Source organism: Bacillus rossius, chromosome 14 (genome assembly GCF_032445375.1).
Source record: "Bacillus rossius redtenbacheri isolate Brsri chromosome 14, Brsri_v3, whole genome shotgun sequence".
Lineage (NCBI taxonomy): Eukaryota > Metazoa > Arthropoda > Insecta > Phasmatodea > Bacillidae > Bacillus > Bacillus rossius.
Genome location: NC_086341.1, coordinates 23,216,245 through 23,239,785, shown reverse-complemented (window position 1 = coordinate 23,239,785; position 23,541 = coordinate 23,216,245). Strand labels below are relative to the sequence as shown.

At 37.7% G+C, this 23,541-nt stretch overlaps 1 protein-coding gene across 2 annotated transcripts in view; it reads left to right on the top strand.

The window, feature by feature from the left end:
* Nucleotides 1–23,541, top strand: part of LOC134538936 (lachesin) — a 523,035-nt gene that overhangs the window by 409,015 nt on the left and 90,479 nt on the right. For both annotated transcript variants that reach the window (XM_063380552.1, XM_063380551.1), the window contains exon 4: nt 12,898–13,019. In XM_063380552.1, the coding sequence (XP_063236622.1) occupies nt 12,898–13,019 (122 nt within the window). The remainder of the gene's footprint in view (nt 1–12,897; nt 13,020–23,541) is intronic.

Genomic DNA, 23,541 nt, shown 5'->3' with positions numbered 1-23,541 from the left:
GCATGGTGGAGGTGTCATTGCGGTCATGACGGGGACGCACAACAACGCTGAAATACCACAACGCCGAACGTACAATAACGCCAAAAACCATAACGCCGAATGCCAAATTGACTACAACGCTGACAGCTAGAAAACTGCTGTATACCACAACACCGAATTACCATGTAACCGTGGGGCTGTGCTCAAAACAAAACCATAATTATTGATAATAAATGTCCGGTGGAAGCGTCAGGCTAATTATCTAAAAGAACTTGCCAGAGGGGCACAGCCCACTTACAAACACAATTTAAAATTAACCTCCCTGACAGTAGGAAAGGTTACGTGGATTGTGGTTTCAAGTAGCAGCAAATGAAAACACTCGTATGGTTTGGTTTCATTAGAGGCTTTTACTGTTGATTAGTAGTTTAGTATCTTGTCATTGATAGGTTTCTTACATTAGAAAATATCTTACGGCATTACAGCCATTACAAACAAAACTGCTAACAATGTCAGATTCTTATTTTTGATACATTACATTGAGTAACTAACGAATAAAAGAAAGAAGAAAGAGGGGCCGGGGGGGGGGAACACCATTTCATACTATGCTATTTTCAACTGTTTAGGAACATTGAGCTCGCAGGCTCATCAAACAAATATATGTGTTTAAAATACAATATTTTATAATAATATGGAAAACGTCCTAAAACTGGCGGAGTTATAAACTGTTCTTCACTTCTTTTTGAGGGGTGCCGAAAGATGGAGGGAGACTCCGTTATAGAGGCTCACGAGTTACAGGTTGAGGTGCAAAATGTGGCGCCGGAACTGGGCCGCCATCTTGAACTGGTCTGGGGTCCTTGAAGTACTCTGGGATTCTGGAACCCTCTGGGATTCTGGAACCCTGCCTGTAACCAATAATCCACCTGGATTAGCTTGGTTAGCAGGCAGTTTATGACGGGCGAAGTTAAGCCCAAAAAAAAGGCAACCTAACAGGTTTGTGTGGGGCGAAGTGCAGCTTACCTTAGCTGGCAGGGTGAAGTAGATAGTGGCTGTCCCTGGGGGTGATCCGGGGATGCGCGGCACGGGAGCTCGCGGTAGCCATAGAAGAAATAGTTATGGCGAAAACCAAAGAAAACTAAAGTTAAACTTGACTATTTGGGCAGCTACTAAGAAAAACTAAAAAAAAATCTAGGCGACATGGCCTGGCTCAGAAGCAACTACATTATTGCCGAAAGCGGATCACGATAGCTGCTGGTCGTTACTGCGACCTGTTGCAAAGATGCGCGCTGGACGAGAGCTGCCCTCAAAATCCCTGAAAATGGCGCCGGGACGCTAACTTAAACTTTAGTTCGGTCGTCTGTTCCTCTGGAGGAGGGGATCGGGAAACCCGAAGTGCTCCGAAGGGCTCCGAAAGAAAAAAAAGGGCTCTGGCGACCTATCGACTAAGTGTGAGGTCGACTGTTTCTCCTGGTGGGGATAGGGGATAGCTGGTTCGTCCTTTCGCCGCTAGATGGCGTGGGCATGCAGATCGGAGTCTCACAGAGACCATCGCGGCACTTGGTGGCCGCCATTTTGCAAGTGGGGGGGGGGGGGATTTTGGCCTTGAGATTGGTCACTGGCGCGGCTGGCCGATGACCGCTGTGGACCAGGGAGGGGTGGGGGGTATGTCCGGTGAATGACCTGCCCTGGGAGACTTCGCCGGCCAGGCGTCGGGACGTGCGGCGGAGCTTGAAAAAAGGACACCAAAACATGTTAGAGACCGCAAACTTCAGCACACCTCCGAGAAGGGGTGGAGGTGACCATGGGAAGCTTAGGGTGGCTACTTTCGTCACGCGTAGCGCTAAACTCGTGACGAGACGCGACGGCCAGTGGATACCGTTGCTGATTATAGCCCTGTAGTCGGCTAGACCCAGCAAATTTGGTGGGAAACGGCGGTGAGAGCACTATACTGCTCAACAAGCTAACCTGCCGGTACACTCGACCGAACAAGTTTGGATGGGGGCGAAAGCAGCGGGCGAAGGAGGAAAATTGAAGTTATAAAAAAATTTAAAATTTTGTAAAACTAAGAAAATAAAAAAAATCGTGCCTAAAGTAGCACTGATTCGGCACATACTCCCCCGCTTGAATGCGGAGCATATAGGGAAAAAAATAAACTTACACTTCTTAGTAAAACTAGTACCAGGTTCGCCTGTATATTACTACTTATAAAAAAAATATTTTGATAAAATGGAAGGTGTATATAATTATTTAAATTACACTTAACGGTGAATGATGTCACGAGGAAAGTTGATCTCAGATGTTGGGAATGGTGTCACGTGACAAAAACTCTAAATATGGGCTCTGTGAGGCGGGCCGAAAACACTGGGCCGGAACCGGAACTTGGTCCGTCGGGTGCCAGTTATGAAGGTGGGGATTTGTGTACCCCTGAAAATAATGAAAGTGGGAATGTAAACCCCTGTAGTCTTTCCATAAGAAGCCGAAGGCATTGGGACTTCGCCCTGCACAGTCAGGCGATGGAGAAGACAGTCAAATTTGCTGCTTGCCCGAAGGCGAAACAGAACCTCAGTCCCAGAGTGACACAGGGCCTATGGGTGGTATTCCCTTGGCGGAATTTTAAATGATTGGGGATGAAAACCCCAACAGATCAACAATCCGTAGGAGAGAATGAATTTAAAAATATTAAATATTCGATAAATTAAGAAATTTCAGCGCATACCTCTCTGATGTTTATTATTATTAACTAATATTTATTATTTAAATGTATTCTGCAAACAAAACGATAAATTAACGACTCTTCGCACTCAAATTTAAATTATTTAAAGAAATGTAAAATGCAATAAACCAACAATTATAAATCAAAAAGGGATAAATTATAATGGAGCGGTTAGATCTTCCATGACTGCTGATTGGCTTCGCACTGCCTGAGAGGGGGTTTGAACATAGGCCGTCCAAAAATGAGTGGTGGGAATGTAACCCAAAGAACACTCGAAAATGGTCATGAGATTTTTCACTCAGAGGACCTTGGTCATGGCTCGTTGGCTCAGAGGACCCTAACTTTTGCGCCGCTCGTTGGCTAGCTTGACCTAGCTCTTATTTTAGAAAAACACATAAAAGAAACCAGTTTGCCGTCTGGAAGTCACGTCGCTCTTACTTAAATAAACAATCTCATCGATAACGATGTAAAAGAAATCCAACTTTGGGGTAGAATGCAAAAGAAAAAAGAAAAATGGCTAGATGTGACAGCTTCAGTGCTCAGACTCTATGTACGTCACTGTACATCACATTTACGTGCAAGGGAAAATAAAGAAATAAACATGTACAAGTATTAACGCAAAATCAGTACAAAAAAACACTACAAACATATTCTTGCTTACTTTACGAATTATGGTTATTAAAAAAAAGGAACGTAATCAGAAATTAAATATATGAAATCGTGGAACAAGATTCATGAAGATTCAAAAAATATCAGAGAGGTATTTCTGAGTAAAAAAAATTAAAACTATTTACGTCAAGTAGCTTGTTAAAGACTGAACTTACGTATGTAAAAATTAAAAATTAAAATATCTTAAATTACCTAGCTTGTGCTAGTCTAGAAACGGGATGCTCAAACATACCCAAATTAATTAAGTGGACCTCTCGTTGGGGGTTGAAAGTATTTCACTACTCTCGGTGATTACCTTAAATATTAAAATGAGACTAGTCACCTCGTAGCTGCTTAATTTCTGGGGAATACGTATTTTAATATGATTGATTTTATTATTATTAATGAGCTAAAAGAAAAGATAAAAAAAATATGTCTGTTGCCCTACTACTTGTAATAAAGCAGAATTAATTCCATGACCTTTGACTGTAACACTTTAGTCCAAGACAAGATTAATAATTAAATAGAGTCCATTTAAACTTGGTTTGAATTATTTAAAATAAATCCTTAAAATCATTTAATAAATAAAAAAAATTAAATTTAAAGCTTAACCTTAAAGTACCTGTAAGCTTACAACTATTTATGCCGTTGTTATATTAATGAAATGAAATTCATCCTGTTGATCTCAGATATTGGATATCGTGTAGGAACACCAAAATGGGCGCTGTGAGGGAGGCCGAAAAGCACTGAGGCCGAAACAAGGGAAATGCGTCCTTGAGCACTCAGTGACTAATGGGGATTGTAACCCCTGTAAATGGGTATGGTAACCCGTAACTTACAAACTAGATTGGGAATATAACCCCTGTACATAATTGTTTCGCTGTCCATAAGAAGTCGAAGGCATTGAGACATAGCTCTGCACAATCTGACGATGGATCAGACGAAATAGATGAATTTAATACTTGCTTAAAAAGCGAAGTACACCTCGGTCCCGGATACCTACATTTATTAACTCACATAGGCTCAATATGTTCAAGCTCTGACGGTTGATCAGACCATCAGGCTGAAGCAGAGAGACCTACGAGGGAATTTCACCCCTGAGTTAGTTCGGGTTCGAAACCCGAAAGATCAACAAATTTGGATGAAAAATGGATAATGAAAAAAATTTAGATGTTTAAAATTACCTAGCTGTACACCACCTTGTAAAGGAAATGAACACCGATCCAAAAAAATATAAAAGTTAATAAATTGTTTACTCAAAATTCATAATTACAAAAATATTATTTATCCTTTACTTAGTATTCTTAGAATAATTGGTAAATTGTTTATAGAAAACTCGACGTTAAAAAAGTTTAGTACTCTATCTTACAATAAATTCCTCACCTCATGGCTAGCGTAAAAGTATTGGGGATTCAACCCGTGTATATAAACAATTTAATTCAGTAACCTTTCCTTAAAGGCATGAGTGATTGCACCTCTCGTTGGGTGATCACGAAATAAATCTAAACAAAAGCTAGGCACATGGGTGTGTATGGTGACACAATGAAATGGTACGTCGAAGTATATTCACTTTGCTTGTGAACGATGCAATAGGATTAGAGTACTTGTTAAAATTACTTATGAGCATATTCTTATTTTATGTTACTTAATGAATGGACCCTTTTTTAGATTTATTTTATGTATTATTAAAATACTTAATCGTTAATTTTAAGATACTTAGAAATAGTAAACAATGGAAGTTTCTTAACATTAGCTAAAACAAAAGGTTTATATTATATTATTTGTATTTTTTATATTATTATAAGTTATATAAATATGTTATGTTATATTTTACGTTTCCTTAGATTAAGGAAATACTTTGCTGCTAAAATTAATGCAGTATAGATTATTTATAGTGCTTGTTTTGTGACATAAAAATAATATTATTAGGACATACAAAGCATGGGTAGTTTGTTTACAAAATAAGTGTTACGTGGGTGGAGTAGAGAAGAGTTCCGCGCGGTTGGCGGCCCTGTCATGTGGAGCAAGGCGCCGAGAGACAAAACAAAAAATACCACGATGTCCGAAAGGACTTCTATTATCTGTTTTTCACAAAGATTGCCTGGTTTGCAGGCGGATGTGTTATAAAAAAAAGACAGATAAAAGGAGGAATTTAGACAAACTCAGGGCACTGTCGGCCGTGAGGAACAAACTAGATTGTAACGCATTATTTACGCTGCCGGACACGGGGTCAACGGCATGACCTCGCCTCCTCCAGCCGGTGAGGCGTGAGGGGGAGGGGTGAAGAGAATGACAGGGAGAATGACACGCGCGCTGATAAGGCACGATGCCTGAGGGCCGTCGCACCGACGGGGCCGCGCGGTGTCTCACCGCGCGCAAACACAGTCAGAGCGGGACGTAAAATACGAGAGAATTTTAATTTAACTCACTTTGGGTGAATCAGATTGGGTGCCAGTTTTAGGACTTACAATAATACTATATATAGAAAATCTTAGTGACAAACAAAAAAAATATTTATACCAAATAAATTTAAAGCATTCTCATAAATCAAACCAAAATACAGTTAACAATTTAAGAGTAACCATATCACACAAACTGCTACCACATTGTAACCGTAACCATGCTCTGCTACCAATTTGTAACCGTGGGGCTGTGCTCAAAACAAAACCATAATTATTGATAATAAATGTCCGGTGGAAGCGTCAGGCTAATTATCTAAAAGAACTTGCCAGAGGGGCACAGCCCACTTACAAACACAATTTAAAATTAACCTCCCTGACAGTAGGAAAGGTTACGTGGATTGTGGTTTCAAGTAGCAGCAAATGAAAACACTCGTATGGTTTGGTTTCATTAGAGGCTTTTACTGTTGATTAGTAGTTTAGTATCTTGTCATTGATAGGTTTCTTACATTAGAAAATATCTTACGGCATTACAGCCATTACAAACAAAACTGCTAACAATGTCAGATTCTTATTTTTGATACATTACATTGAGTAACTAACGAATAAAAGAAAGAAGAAAGAGGGGCCGGGGGGGGGGGGGAACACCATTTCATACTATGCTATGTTCAACTGTTTAGGAACATTGAGCTCGCAGGCTCATCAAACAAATATATGTGTTTAAAATACAATATTTTATAATAATATGGAAAACGTCCTAAAACTGGCGGAGTTATAAACTGTTCTTCACTTCTTTTTGAGGGGTGCCGAAAGATGGAGGGAGACTCCGTTATAGAGGCTCACGAGTTACAGGTTGAGGTGCAAAATGTGGCGCCGGAACTGGGCCGCCATCTTGAACTGGTCTGGGGTCCTTGAAGTACTCTGGGATTCTGGAACCCTCTGGGATTCTGGAACCCTGCCTGTAACCAATAATCCACCTGGATTAGCTTGGTTAGCAGGCAGTTTATGACGGGCGAAGTTAAGCCCAAAAAAAAGGCAACCTAACAGGTTTGTGTGGGGCGAAGTGCAGCTTACCTTAGCTGGCAGGGTGAAGTAGATAGTGGCTGTCCCTGGGGGTGATCCGGGGATGCGCGGCACGGGAGCTCGCGGTAGCCATAGAAGAAATAGTTATGGCGAAAACCAAAGAAAACTAAAGTTAAACTTGACTATTTGGGCAGCTACTAAGAAAAACTAAAAAAAAATCTAGGCGACATGGCCTGGCTCAGAAGCAACTACATTATTGCCGAAAGCGGATCACGATAGCTGCTGGTCGTTACTGCGACCTGTTGCAAAGATGCGCGCTGGACGAGAGCTGCCCTCAAAATCCCTGAAAATGGCGCCGGGACGCTAACTTAAACTTTAGTTCGGTCGTCTGTTCCTCTGGAGGAGGGGATCGGGAAACCCGAAGTGCTCCGAAGGGCTCCGAAAGAAAAAAAAGGGCTCTGGCGACCTATCGACTAAGTGTGAGGTCGACTGTTTCTCCTGGTGGGGATAGGGGATAGCTGGTTCGTCCTTTCGCCGCTAGATGGCGTGGGCATGCAGATCGGAGTCTCGCAGAGACCATCGCGGCACTTGGTGGCCGCCATTTTGCAAGTGGGGGGGGGGGGATTTTGGCCTTGAGATTGGTCACTGGCGCGGCTGGCCGATGACCGCTGTGGACCAGGGAGGGGTGGGGGGTATGTCCGGTGAATGACCTGCCCTGGGAGACTTCGCCGGCCAGGCGTCGGGACGTGCGGCGGAGCTTGAAAAAAGGACACCAAAACATGTTAGAGACCGCAAACTTCAGCACACCTCCGAGAAGGGGTGGAGGTGACCATGGGAAGCTTAGGGTGGCTACTTTCGTCACGCGTAGCGCTAAACTCGTGACGAGACGCGACGGCCAGTGGATACCGTTGCTGATTATAGCCCTGTAGTCGGCTAGACCCAGCAAATTTGGTGGGAAACGGCGGTGAGAGCACTATACTGCTCAACAAGCTAACCTGCCGGTACACTCGACCGAACAAGTTTGGATGGGGGCGAAAGCAGCGGGCGAAGGAGGAAAATTGAAGTTATAAAAAAATTTAAAATTTTGTAAAACTAAGAAAATAAAAAAAATCGTGCCTAAAGTAGCACTGATTCGGCACAACCACAACGCCGAAATACATTAACGCCGAAAAATGTCATTGTAGGACTGCCACAAAGGTTAGGTTAGGTAAGGTTAGCACACAAATTCATTCAGTAGTTTTTCATTTTGCTCCTGTGGCCCCCCCCTCCCCGCAGCAACATTTTTCGGTGTTACTGTATTTCGGCGTTGTGGTACACAGCAGTTTTCTAGCAGTCGGCTTTGCGATCGATTTGGCATTCGGCGTTATGGTATTCGGCGTTATTGTACGTTCGGCGTTGTGGTATTTCGGCCATGTGGTAACGACCCGGTCATGACCCTTCCATTCCAGGATCTAAAAGACAAAAAACATGCAAAGAGAAAAGAAATTAACAATACAGCTATATTATTAAGTTTGCAGTTATATAATTTTGGAAGTATTATTGCAATGCTTAGTGGGCTACAATAATGTATTTCCTCCCCAATTATAGCCAGACATAAATCTAATACCTAAATAGACAGGACTTGTTTTTCCACGTAAGTATATATTTAATTCTAGTTGGCACACTTTATTTGGAAGCACGTCTTTCATACAAACATTATGTAATAATAACTTGATTTAACTTAGTCATCAGACAATTTACTTAAGTACAAAGAATTAATTAAAATCCTAATTATAACATTTCAGCTTACTTTTCTCATAATTAATTAAATAAGTATGTGTAAAAGGTGGATATATAAAGGTTCACTACACCCTGAGATTCTAGTATGACAACCAATTTTTTTTAAGTAAAATTATAAAAAAATCTTAGTCATTAAAATTGTGATCAAAGTTTTCAGTACTCGCCAGTGATGTGTAAACACATTTAACAACTAAGGTAACAACAAAATCCATGTGTTCTCATGTTGCAAATAAATTTAGAATACGAAACTCGGACACGAAATACAACGTAGCTTTCTTTAAAATAATCCCGAGCGTGATAAATACAGTATACGGAAATTTAGTTTTTGACTAAATTTCTGGACGCGAATCACACTTAGTTTCCGCCCCCGCCGCTAGAATACGTAGCCGGAGCAGCTACGGCGTTTATCGAATCATTCTATTTCCAGATAGAAATTTTTAATTATATAATGAAATGGCTACTATAATAGCGAAAAATGTTTGGAAAAAAATAACTGAACCCCTGGCTTTGGACCGGAATTTCTAGAAGGAATTTTATTAAAGTACTGCCCGTCTTGTTAAATTTCACTAAACAGTTTCCAAAGGGTTTGTGAACTTTGGTTCGCGCCATCTGTCACAGATGGCAGCACTGTGGTATACACATTACCGTTACGCGCGACTTCCGTTCCATTCACGAAATTACTCCTACTAAATGTCGTATACCGGGAACTAATATGTTTCTACGTAAAAAAAAAATTATGTACTGTTCATGCCGGACCCATGCCTTTACAAAATCCCGGTTACAGGCCCTGTGGAACGTCAGGCTCATGTGTGAGAGGGCTGCGGGTTCAATTCCAGCACCCGGCCATAACACAAACTTAAAGAGCGTCGAGTTGTTCCTCCAGTGTTGTGTCGGAGCCTCATCGTCACCTTGGCAGTTACAAGACGACGCTCTATCCCGCGGACATAACCGTGACTCATAAAGCCACGTCAAACTAAACCAATAGTTAGAGACCGGAAAAATTCACGAATTCATTTCGCGATAGGCTAAAATACAAATAGTTATACCTCAGTGCTGCCTCTGCTATTGGCTCACAACTCACCTGGATGACGCTGGGCCAATGAGAAACACCCGACCAAAGCTTTATCGAATCACAGGCTGCTACGCTGCAACGTCTCACAAGACAGCAGCCAATGAGTGGGTGACATTTGACCGAGTGTACGTAGAACTATGGAGTTCATCCTGCAGGTCATTGAACCCGCGAATTTTTCCGGTCCCTGCCAATCGTGTGTCAGGAGTAAGTTTGGTTTTTCGAGAATTTCCCCACGGGATTCTATAGCGTTTAAAATTGTAAAGTAATATCGTAAACAAATAATATGAACAGCAGATTATACATGTTTTAAACACATTTTTGTATCCGTAAATTAAATTTGACGAAGTTATTTACTAAATTTATTGTAGCTGTTAGAAATAAAAACTCGGCACGCTTTAATTTAACGATGCAAAAGGAAAATTTAAAAGTCAGAGAAAAATGAAAACTTATGCTGTGAGTGTTTTGTAAACATGGTTAAAGGTAATGATCAAAAAATAAGAAATTATTCGTTTGTTAATCTTTTACGTATTTTATTTTGGAAAATTTTCGTCGAATACTTATATAGTGAGTGAAATGTAAAATACTGTGACATGCTGATTGGAGTAGCAAAATAATTAGCTGCGCCAAACTTTATTAAGACTGTTGCAGCTTGAATATTATACGTTTTATTATACATAACTTTCTTCAATTCAGAACAAAAGTACTTTGGAGTTTAAAACACATCGCAGTACTTGTTTCTATGAAAGTATTTTGGTTAAACATATTTTCATGAAAATTTCATATTATCAACGAAATTGTAATATAAAAATCAACTGTGTTGTGTGAAAGCTGCAGCATGAAAAACCCAAGTCGATTCGACATTTTATTGACATTCGTAAGCGGACGAAAAGCACTCGGTTCCCACCTCTTACGGCTTACGTAGACGTACTTCTTTTTACGCGTCGCCATTTTGACAGCACGACGTTATTGCATTTCCGTCGATGAAAACATATTAATAAGACTTTCCATAGCAAAAATATTTGGTATGTTGTTTTCAAAAAAAAAATCCCAAATCAATCTTTCTTCACGTACATTGGATTTGAAATAACACATGATCCTCAAAAAGCTTTTCAGAGAATAGCAATAGGTTTTTTCCAGTTTGCACTTATGGTATTTAAAAACTTTTCTTTTAATTATGGTTCAGAATAACATAGTTGTAAGAAATCGGAATCTCATTCACGTTAACTTGATATCGATTCCCAGTATGGCCATCCTGATAAAAAATTTGTCATTGTTTTGAAGGCAAAAACAGATCTATTCTTTAGGTCATTGCCCATTTATTTCTTATTTTTCTAAAGTTGAGTTTTTGACTTTATTTGTTTTTAATAATCTCGATATCGTTGAAACGTTAATCCATGCTTAATTTATTATGGAATGGTTATTTATGATTGCGTTAAAAATATTTAGTCATAGTACCGGTATCTAATTATTTGGTGCAGTGTGGGTATTTAAAAACATTAGAAATAAATGCGTATAACTCGAAAACTATGACTTTTTTGAATGTTGGTTTTTCGATTAAGAACCGTGATTAATTGTACTTTAAACTGCTATCGGTTTGACGTTGAGTTATGGGACATTCTTTATATGTCAATTGACTGGCATTCTTTCGGCCGAATTTAATTTGATCCAGAACCCAAAAAACCATCTAGGAGGGAAATTTACTGAACTTAGCAACAGAGCCAAAGGGCACTAAACCTACAGTCATTTTGTCAAAATCGTTTAACTGAAAATGCCATTGACTAACTGTTACTTCACCTAAAGTCGTTTCTCCGACAATTCAAGCTAATGTATTTTCATCTACTGACTTCTAACCCTTCAGGCTTGTAGAATAAGTATACTGAAGATAGATCTGAAGCAGGGACGGCTATCATTAGTTGGTCGCCGGATACCATTGAATATATATTCAATGCGGATACCTACTAACGACTAGGTAAGTAGAATAACTGCAGACAGCAAAAAATATTTTTGGTGAGAAACAATGTTTTGTAAAAGATATTTTTTACTAAGTTACTTTCAACCAACTCTTTTACTTGTTTCGAGTGACCGCAGGTTTATAAAATTTTGGACTGTAATGCTCTTCAACCGAGAACATCTCAGTAGGCCTACCTGTCTGAACACCGACAGATTTCCCGTAGACATCACGATCCAAGGCGCATGTTTGCAAGGAATTCCTATAAATTTATCTTATTTTTGCCAGGATATTTTGCTAGCCCTGTAATTAACTGTACGAGGTGACAGAAGAATTAAAAAAAATTAAGCGTCTTTAAACGTAAGTTGATAACGCATCTTTAGAATACCTACTTTTCATTATAACTTCGTGTCTTACTGCATAATCTGTGTGTGAATATATGTGGAATGAAATTTCTTTCATTTTTCCCTTAGATTGGCCACGTGCAATGTTTCTTTCTTAACTTCAACAAAGCACGTGTTTGCCTAAATTTAATTCAGGGTACATAATGTATAAATTGGGTTTTGGTTTTATTTTGTAATTTCTAACTATTATTTATTAACGTTAAAATTCTAAAAAACAACATATAAACTATTTGTCCGTCAAATTTCACTTCATGGGGGTAAATGAACATTTTAAGTAGCTTATTTAAAATTAGCATTTTGTGAGTGTGTTTTAAGTCCGTTGAAGGCTGTAGTTTTAATATTTTGGAATATACTACTAAACATATAGAAAAAAAATCAAATCAAACTTAGCCTATCGAACACATATATATCAACTGCGTAGTATTAGAATCAGTTTTCATAAATAATTTTGCAAGTTGTTTGGGTAGGAAAAAGGGTACCATTTATGCTTAATAATATCAACACGAAAATAAAAGGCTTTCCTCCAAACTATATATTTGGTTTTACGATGAATTTTTTGGGTATATTTGTTATAATGTCTTCGTAACAGTTTAATATATCTCAATAAAATTACTATTTAATCATTCTTTTGTTTTCTAAAAAACAACCTGTTGGAATTATAAGTCCAAAATTTTAATATACTTTTAGTTAAACATTTCATTACTGAAAGATAAATATAACATTATTACGTACTTAAGACTTATTTTAGGTAACTGATTTTTATAAGAAAAAAATATTTATTATGTTATAGTTAAAAATTGAAAGAGACAGCCAAAATGTATTGTTTGTACGACTGAAAAATAAACACTGGGTTAGAAACGAAATGTGAAGCAATTACCTGTAATGAGCTAAACTGAACAGATTTCTCATGCGACGGACGTCGTTTCTTGTTTCAGTTCCGCCCAGCATACGCATGATTCCCTCCAACGGACAGCTGAAGGCGCGGAAAGGCGGGACAGTGACCTTGGAGTGCAAGGCCTCAGGCAACCCTGTGCCCAGCATCTACTGGTCCAGGAAGGTGAGTGAGGTGACGGGAGAACTGTCACAGACCACAGCCGGGGATCAGCCAATGCGAGCGAGTCTTTCAGTACTCGCCAGAGATGTGTAAGAGAAGCCTAAGATGTACATCAAGTTCAGTCCCTGCCCAAACACGCTCGAATATTCACCTTCGGACAACCTCGGGATTTGTTTTATTTTTGCGCAGGAAAAATTAATTCAAATATTAAAAGTGGTCGGTTAGGTTAGCTACATTAAAACACTTTAAAACACTATGGACGGTTAGTTAGGTTAGTATAGCGACATTAAAATAAACAGAGACATATAAATATATATAAATTAACCCGAGGTTGTCCGAAGGTGAATATTCGGGCGTGTTCGGGCAGGGACAGAACTTGATGTACATCTTTGGCTTCCCAGATGTGTAAACGTGTAACCTCGGCGACGAGCAAGGTAATGTTGTGTTCTCGTGTTCCAACAACACAATATAATACGAAACTCCGATACGTCATTTAACGATAAAGTTATTTATAATGTTGTCGAGCATTATAAATATGAGATACAATTACCCTGTCAGGTAATAACTGTGCGAACGTCGTGAAGTATCAACGTGTGTGTGACCCTCGTGTGAAACGGGAAAAAATACAACGATGATGAAAACGTAGGAAGAGCAAATCCGATTATTGGATGTCGGTTAAGACATCGATTAAAATGTAGTGTTTCTCCAAATGTCACGAGAGTTTAATTAGTTTCACTCATACGGTAGAAAATATCACCATTTTTAAATTTTATTTTGGTGTACGTCATCATTATCTTTTTTGTTTAGTTCTTTAATAAAAACAAAATGAAAAAAAAAATCATTGTAACAAATTTTTTCAAAAGGCTAGTTGCTTTATGGCAATTTTATCACCGAGACAAACGATAAATTGTACTTTGATTCAACAGGATACCTTAAGAGGAGCTAAAGAGGCAATTAAAGTCTTTAAATGTCACAGTCCGAGCTCTTAGATCAGTTACTAGAGCTTCTTGCTGATGAATCATTTGCGGGAAATTTGTTTCCCGGGGTTCAAGCTGGTGCTGTTCTGTGGCTTATCCGTGTTCTACTCATTACCGTGGAAGGCAATGCTAACCCATTGCAGAATCATCACACATGGTCGTCTTGTCACTTCATCGCATACTCATCACTGATAACCCTCACCGACAGTATCACTACAATTGGTCGAAAAAAAATTATTTTAAACATTAAGAAAGGTTATAAATGTAATAAATGTGACACGAGTCTCAATTTTAACTCGATAGGGACCGTACTTTGTTATTTGCAAGATACGTTTGTGCTTTGCCCCCTCCCCCCCCCCCCCTTTCCCCCTCAAAACATTACATTTGGAGTTAACCTTGTGGTCCGCGTTTTCTAGAGAACATTAGGAGCGGGTATGGTTTGTGTGATTTACCTACGACTGAACATCGGTTAGGAAGCTACAACAATCGAGCTTAGTTATTTTTTGATGTGTAACATCTTACCTCTCGGTAGGCTATACGGCATTTGGTACGAATAATTTCGTGAATAGAACGGAAGCCGGAAATGTGTAACCACGGTGCTGCCATCTGTGACGGATGCCGAAAAACAAAGTTCACAAAGCCAAAGATAAACTTAAAGTATCAAGCGTTTATTGATGTTTAAGAAAGCGGGCAGTGTTTTAGTCAAATTCCTTGTCGAAAATCAGTTCCACAGTCACGGATTACTATTTTATAATGTTTTCTATTTTTTATCGGACATGGTTCACTATGTAGTTTACAATTTCGAGCTACAGAAGGAATGATTCAGTAGTTGACGTACCTACTCCAGCTGCGAATTCTAGCGGCGGTTGCCGTAACTACGTGTTATTAGCTTTCATAAATGTAGTTGAAAACCCAATATGCGTAGCTATATTTATCACGCTCAGCATTATTTTAAAGACTTCTACGTTAAATTACATGTCCGGGTTTCGTATTATAAGTGTATTTGCAACAAGAGAACACATTAATTTGCTCGTTACCGAGGTTAAATGTTTCACATATCTGACTAGCAAAGAATTTTTTTTTACTAATAATGGAGATGTCAAGATTTTTTTAATTTCTTTGTTTGAAGAGTAAGGACCGGAGACGTAATAAGTAATCTTGGTTTGAATAGATTTTTGTTTCAATAACAATTTTCTTTTGTTTGATATTTAAAATTTTCAGTGGAATATCTGAATTTAAGGGGCCCATTTAGTTAGGGGCGCATGATTATTAGTGAAGCGGGATGACAAGCGCGACGCTCGTTGGCTCTTTTAGCGCGGTGTCGCCTTTAAGCTCAAGGCTGTGAAATGGCAAGCAGTCTTGTCGTCGTCCATAGGACAACTGTGAAATTTTAGCGCTGACCGTAACCTTAAATGGCATAGAAATGAAGGTAAATTTGTAATGCTAGTCCTTTAAGTACATTAAAGAATATGTATTCTTACGCCTGAAAAATGACTCTGAAAACTCGCCTTTTAGCCATTTTAACACTTCTAAAAACACAGTTTAAAAACTTAATCCGAAATCAAAAAGGACATTTTCGGCCCTTGGCAAAGATTATTAAATGTTTTTTGAACAGGGCCCACTCGGATATCTTGAGTACTTTTGAAATCACGTTGTTTTTCCTGAAGCTCTACGCACCTCATGTATTTCCGGGCAGATAAGGCCCTTAACTGTGACTGGTTGTTAAAAACAGCCATTGAGGTCGCTTTCATTTAAAAAATAACTACAATTGTAATTAAACTGTAAAAAAAAAAATAATGACTTGATAAATAAACGTATGCGTGGTCTCTGCTTAACAAAGACGAATCGCTAATTTTAAACTGTACAACCTTTTCAATGACATTAGAACTGTTGAAACAAATTTGACGTAATTAGGTTCCGCTAGGAATATTAAGTCACCAAAAAATAATAAATTAGTGTATCGCGGCTGGATTACGGCAAGGTTGTTTATTTCTGACGGTGTAGAACTTGCAGCGTTAGTGCGGCAAAAAAAAAACTTATATTATGAAGGGCTCTAAGAAATATAGTATCCTCCCACCCCCCAGAATTTATATGACTGCACATTGCAAAGATGCTCATCATTATATTATATTAGTGGAGCTAACATAAATATTTATTAAAAATGTTTTTAATCCAGCTGACGGCATCAATACATGTTTTATGACAGCCTTAATAAAAAGAAAATTATTTCTGTAATCAACTCGATTCCAATTTACTAGATGATTAAAAGTTTTTTAATAACTATGATTTGAAAATGGTACTCTAAAACTTCTTCCAAGCATGTACAATTTGAATTTAAGTGAATTACAATAAATAAAACAATTTTGCCATTGTGAAAGTACTAAATGAATAACCAAATTATAAGTATTATGATCTACTTTGCATGTTGAAAGAATCCCAAAAGAAAGGTAATTGATTTTAAAAAGTAATGGAATTTTGGGATCCTAATTTGAAAACAACCCTACAAGAGAAATAATTTGCTCTGGACTTGTGCAGTCTACAGTCGAATGGAACGAAATAAAATGTAAATGAATAACAAAGTATCGTAGTGATTTACGTATTTCATGAGCTCTGTATAATCTATCAGATTTCAAGATTCTTAAAGAAGTTAATTAAAATTCATTACTCTTGTTACAATAAAAGTTTATTTTAGGTTTAAACTTTTTTTTTTATGAAATTTGTTTACCTTACCAGGCCTTTTTTTATAACTAAGCATATTATAATGCATATAATTTTAATATTCAACTTTATATTTACACCTGGGGTGAAAACATTTGCACAATGTTTATCATTCTTAAGTAAACATCTTTTACATATTACCTTATACCACTTACATTGTGATAATTTAACCTAAATTGGGGATTTAAAATCGTATGTTTTAATGACAAATCATATCTCATGCAGTTGTGTCAAATATGTTAAGAAAATATAGACATTTTCATCATTTTAAAACTAGAAAATAATATAAATATTTCCATTATTTCTTTCAGTTTACAGTGAGAAATTTTAAAAGTAGGCCTATACATATTTTATTCATAGAACGTAGAAAGCACAAAATTGATTAAGTAATTTTTGTATTTAAAATTAAATTATCTCGTTGATTTGTGCCTAATATGATAAGGTACTTAACTGGATACAAGTGTTGAAATACATATTTCGAATTCCTAAATGTGTGTAAAGCTGGCACGCAGTTATAAAACTTACATACAAAGTCTTTGAGACGTACTTTTTTCATTATGATGTAGTAAGTTGAGAATGGGTTGTGGTCGTATGTTATGATCAATCATTCGGAAGAAAATAATTTCGATGTAATTAAACTGAATCACTGATACCATTACGGGTGAATGTACAAGAAGAAACTATGTTTAAACCAACTCCGTTTTCAAGGTTATTTTTAAAACTGTTCCAAAATTAAAAATAAAAAAAATGTTTTTGCTTGACTCATAAAACATTTTGACATGTAAAAAGCTTTACGGAATTAAAGCTTCCACTTAATCCGCCTATGCGTAGTAATAGAACGCGCCGGCCTATCCACACGGCCACACCAATGGGACTTTGCAATTATAGCTTTCATTATCGCGGAATACGAAACTGCCGAAAATCACAAGGTCGTATTTTCTGGCCGCAGCGCAAAGTGGAGTCATTTACAAAAAAATTATATGTATATGTGGGTATATTTTCAACCCCGCCCCTGGAGACAGTTACTGCTGTTGTAACGACAGTGTTAATTGCGCGCGCGGCGGTTTCAAAACCGCTGGGAAAATGCTTGAACCATTTATTTTCGAGGCCGGACCGAACGCACTCAACCACTCCTCCCGTTTCAAAACTCTTTTTTTTTCACGCCCCGCGCACGTGCTTCGCCTTGGTAGGACGAATTAAATTTCCCCCGCGACGAGCAAAGCTTTAAGCCAAACGCGCCAGGATAAACGAATGAATGAACAGACGAATGAACAAAAATGAGTTATCTTTGAAAGATTTCAGCAATGAGAGTGCACGACTTGATGTAAGCTTTTGGACATACGCCATTGCTAAGCACATGTATGTCTGTAGAAGAAAACTACAAAAAACACAAATTAAGCAAAAAATGGCTGTTGTCAACAGGATATAAACACCACATAATATTCCATCGTTTCAACTGTTGTGCTGGATTTTTTTTTTGGGGTTCAATATTTTTGTGCTGTCATAATTTTTATTTTTTTTTTTCGTTTTGTTAGTCCATTTTTCTTTGTTATTCTTTGTTTGTTGACCAAATTCCTGTTATGTAATATTATGTGGTGTTTATATCCTGTTGACAACAGCAATTTTTTGCATAATATGGTTTTTTTTGTCTTTTGTGTTTTTTGTAGTTTTCTTCTGCAGACATACATGTGCTTAGCAATGGCGTATGTCCAAAAGCTTACATCAAGTAAAAAAATGAGTGAATGAATGAACGCATGGAAAAAGAAAAATCACGGAACTAACGAATGAGTGATTAAATGCACTAATGTATGAACTGAAGTACAAACGAATAAAAAATAGGATGAATGAATGGTGTTGGAAGTGTCCTGATAGACGATTTCCCCACTCCTTCTGGATAAGTTCTTGTCGCCAATTATACCCTATATAATTCTGTATAACAGTGCACACTCTTTGATGTGTAACACCTTAGCTCTCTGTATACGGCGTTTGTTACGAGGAATTTTGTGACTGAAACGGAAGCAACATGGAACAGAAATGTGTAACCACGGTGCTGCCATCTGTGGTGGATGATGCGAACTAAAGTTCAAAAAGCCGAAGTTTCAAGTGAATGTTAACAATTTCGGCAGTATTTTAGTAAAATTCCTTTGACAAAAATCAGGTTCAGAGCCAAGTTCTGTTTTTTTAGAGTCTTAGGTAATTCGTTTTTATCAGAGGTGATAAGTTATATAGATTAAAATTGAGGTTTGCAAATGGAATGATTTGATAGTCAACGTAGTTTCTCCGGCAGCAAATTCTAGCGGTGGTTAAGGACACTACGTGTTGTTTGCATCCATGAATGTAGTTGAAAACACCATTTGGCGCGTAATTATCACGCTTGACATTGTTTTATAATATTCTACGTTAAATTTCGTGTCCCAGTTTCGTATTATAAGTGTATTTGCCACATGAGAACACAATAGTTTGCTCGTTACCGAGGTTCGATATTACACATCTTAGAGCGCTGATGGACTAGCTCACCATGGTTCCCACATTCGATTACGGACTCTGGACCCAGGATAGGAGACAGCCCTCTCCTTCCCCCCCCCCCTCTAATTTTACTGTCACGTGCTACATTATAATTGCATGGTTATTTCTTACTTATACTCTTTTTAGAATGTTCTTTAATCTGAAAATACAGGATATGATTATGGTTACTATTTTATAAGTCCAAACGATGCTTTATTTATAAAATTAGTTTACTTTAAAATAACCACAACGAGTATGCATGTTTAATTCACACACTGAGATAAAAATGAAAATAGTTACAGAAAAATACTTCAATAATAATAGCAATAAAAATACCTAATGAAGTTCAAAATATATGTTCATAATTGTAACAAACATTGTAGCTCAAAATACGGCATAAATCTTGCCGTTGTCTGCTTGCTACTCTTTGTTCGTTACCCTCCCTGTCCCCTCCAAATAAAAAAAAAATTGGCTGTCTGTAAAGTCGGTTTACGGACAATAGTTTAACGTGACATGATCATAACAAAACATTGATGAAATAATTGCATAATTTTATGAATAAAATTGAATCAATTTTATTTAAATAATAAAAGAATAAATACTTGAAATTATACTAGTAATCAAATTTTTAAAATGCAAGAATGATTAACCTTTATTGCCGAAATTGTTGCTGTAATAAGCAATGAAAACCACATTAACTTTTCACTTCACTTTATAAACAGTCGACGAAACAGTTCACGTGTAGATGACTTGTACTTAATTTTAAAAACTGGCGTGTAGCTATAAAGTTTAAATATAATTATGAACAAGTTTTCATATAAATAAAATGTAATCAAATATCTATCATCAGTTATATGAATCACCATAATTCTTTAGTCAATTGTAACATAACCTATTATTACTGCACTCGCCGACAGATGCTACTTTTTTTTTAATAATAAAAGAATTAATACTTGAAATTATACTAGTAATCAGATTTTTAAAATGCAAGAATAATTAACCTTTATTGCCGAAATTGTTGTAATAAGCAATGAAAACCACAGATTAAAATTCGTCGAAAATATTTTACGTTTTTATGTATTCCAGTGCTATAAATAATATGCAATTGTGGCCCCGGGCACGAAATTTTATTTATAATTCATTAATAATAACGCCCCTCGCGATAAACAAAGGAAAATATGTATTAACGAGTGCCTGGTTGCCGAGGAAGCAAAAATATACCGCGATTCGTTAGGTTCGCGTCCGTCACCGTAGATGAAAGCACCATAGGGGAATAATATTATTTCGTTTTTATAATACGATTTTATAACAAATACGCATCCCAAATACACCAAAATTATTTATAATGTATTACAATATTTTTTAAAACATTGTGCAAAAGATCCCGGGTGTAATTTGAATTATTATGTGTAACTGTAAAACACCATTGTTCGTACAAAAACGTATTTGAAAATTCAGCATTACTTTTAAATAACCGTACCGATTGTGCTGAAAAACGGTGGACGAACGTTGAATTACATAATATTAATAATTCAAATGTCGAAAACATGATTGAAAAGTCAAATCGATGGTTGTTCCAATCGAGTGGAAGAGAGATGCGGCGTAAGCGTACAATGTGCGTAACGGGACACATCGTAGTGGGACAATGTGCGTTACGGGACACTTTTTCGTGCGTGCAGCCGGCGTTCATCGATTTATTACACGTTGTCACGTCAAAAAAAAAAAATCACTGAACGATATCTAGCGTTGTATTTTATCCATTACGCTACCATGAATCATGGCTTCGACTTAACCTAAAAGTAGTTTCACTCGGTAAAATATTAACTCGCGAATGTACTTTTTTCTCTTTGAATACATTTCGACGTGCAACTCAAACAAGAGGCACATCTAAGGAGGCTTCTCAAAGCCCACGGGCCGGGTGATTTACCAAATTTATTTTTTCAATTCGTACCGTGCGATCGATGATCGATTCCTTTGAGGTCGGGACGGATATCGATAGCTCGTCGGGTGGAAACGGGACAGGTAGATTGAGCGAGTCGCGATTTTGTCCGGGGGAGGGGGGTGTAAGGGGAAAGTCCTGGTAATTATTCACGAGTCCACTTCCTCTCACTCCCTCCTCGACTCTCCACAGGAGACCCCCACGATAGCGTTATCAATTCTTCAGCGGCGCGGGGCGGCCCATTGTTGCCAACCAAGTGGCTGCGACACGCGAAGCAACGCGACGGTTGGCCAGGCCACGTGACTACCCGGCTGGATCGGGGAATGATAATAATACGCCCTTATACACCTCCCCCACCCCAACACAATTCACTGTCGCGAAGAGTGGAGAGGGAGGAACATGACAATCGATAGTCGACACCGGCACGCCCCGCGAGAAGCGCTGTCGTCGCTAGCGAATCAATCAGCAATCACAGCAAGACTTCCGATAGTCCGGCATCCAACGGCCGGGGATGCCCGATGGTCCGGTACCGGGGAGGAATGCTCTGACTTAGCCAACCAAGCGATCTGAAGGTAAAAAATCTATGATTTTTAGCTGACGTCAACAACTCTTTTCCTGTAAGGCCGTTATAGGCCGAGCAAGTGAAGATGGCAAGTGATGGCTGCCAGAAACTTTCTTTCTGCTTGCCACGTCTAATTGGGTACTGGCTCGTGAGACGGATAGTAGCGTTCACGTGATCTACTAGAAGACAGTACTTCCTCATCTTAACAGGCACTTGCGACCAAAAACCAACGATTTCCACCAGTCAGTGGTTCGTCACCGGTTTGAATGGTGGTCATTTCAATAATTTCAACATGAGTTCTAATGAGAACATTTTAATAAAAATCTAGAGAAGAAAATTAAGATGGTGCAACGAAAGTCCCTTGAGTGCTTTCAAGGACTGCTAGGTTTCATGTCTAAAAATTATTCAGAACATTTGCGGTTAAGCCATTTTAACCTTTCTTGAAATAACAGTTTAAAGACGAAGTACGGAAACAGAAATACTCATCCTCCATTAGCGTATCCTTAAACCATGTTCGTAATCAGACACCACTCGGATATCGAGAAGTTTTAAAATCGTGTGTTTATTTTCTGAGGCTCTGCAAACCACAATGGGGCTCATGTAGGCGGGGCCAATATAAATTATGAAAGGGGAATGGGGGAGTCATTTATAAACATCGTGAACCCAGGAAAACTTGGCAGTGTTGTCGAATTCACATGGAAACAGTCATTAAAATTTTATCGAGTGTACAAAATTAAATCAAGGAGTGAAAAATTCTAATTTAAAGTTTTGGGTAGTTTATTCTGCAAGTTTTTGTATTCAGTCCACTTTTACTTTTATAAAAATCAAAGATATCAATGCAAAAACTTCATCATTACGTAGAAACTACTTCAAATTGTAGGAAAAACTTGGGGATGATTTTTGTAAATATTATGTAGACAGGGTAAAGATGTGTCTTTTAAAATAATTTTTTGAAGGAAAATCCCTCTTTAAAAAAAAAAAAAAACATTAACTATCAAGTGTCCGTCAAGATTTCCCAAAATATGTTTAAATGTTCGGTTCAGTGAAATAGTTTTTTTTAATGTGGACAACCTGATGGAGGTAGTTTATTTTTTGATATAAAATTTAGACAATTTTTCTCCTATTTTAAATGAACCTTGAATGTGCATAATTTCATGACATAGTGTGTATCAACTTTCTGCTTGGGAGAGGTGGAAAGGTGTGTTATCTAGGTGGCTGGGGGTGGGGAGCCATTAAATTCCTAAATTGAATATAGACAGTAATTTTTCTTTCAGTTTAAAAGTCACTGTGCAAAATTTCATCAAGGAATAACCAAAATCTGTTTTAGGGGAAGAGGTAAAGCGAAATTGTATGTATTCGATTTTCTACTACTTTTTTTTTATCAGGTATCTATAGTTAGAAAAATGTTCTTTTTTATTATAACGCCAAGAGTGCCAAATTTCATCAAGTAGAGTCAAAGTTCTGTTTTAAGGAAGTAGGAAAGGAAATAAAGGTGATTTTCAAAATCTTATGTAGGCTATAGGTTACATTGACCTTCCTCGTTTCAAAGGTAAATTGTGCCAAGCTCGCAGTAATAAGGTAAATTTGTATAAAATAAACAAACTTACAAATATACAAACCTACAAACGGAAACTATTCTTTATATATATATATATATATATATATATATATATATATATATATATATACACACACACACAACTCTACGTCTAGCGATCGTGGGAAATACTGCGTGATTTTAATTGGTCATTTTCAGATGTACGGCAACTGCCAAGTCACAAACGTGTCGGATTATCGGAAGTCTACTGTAAATGAGAAATCATC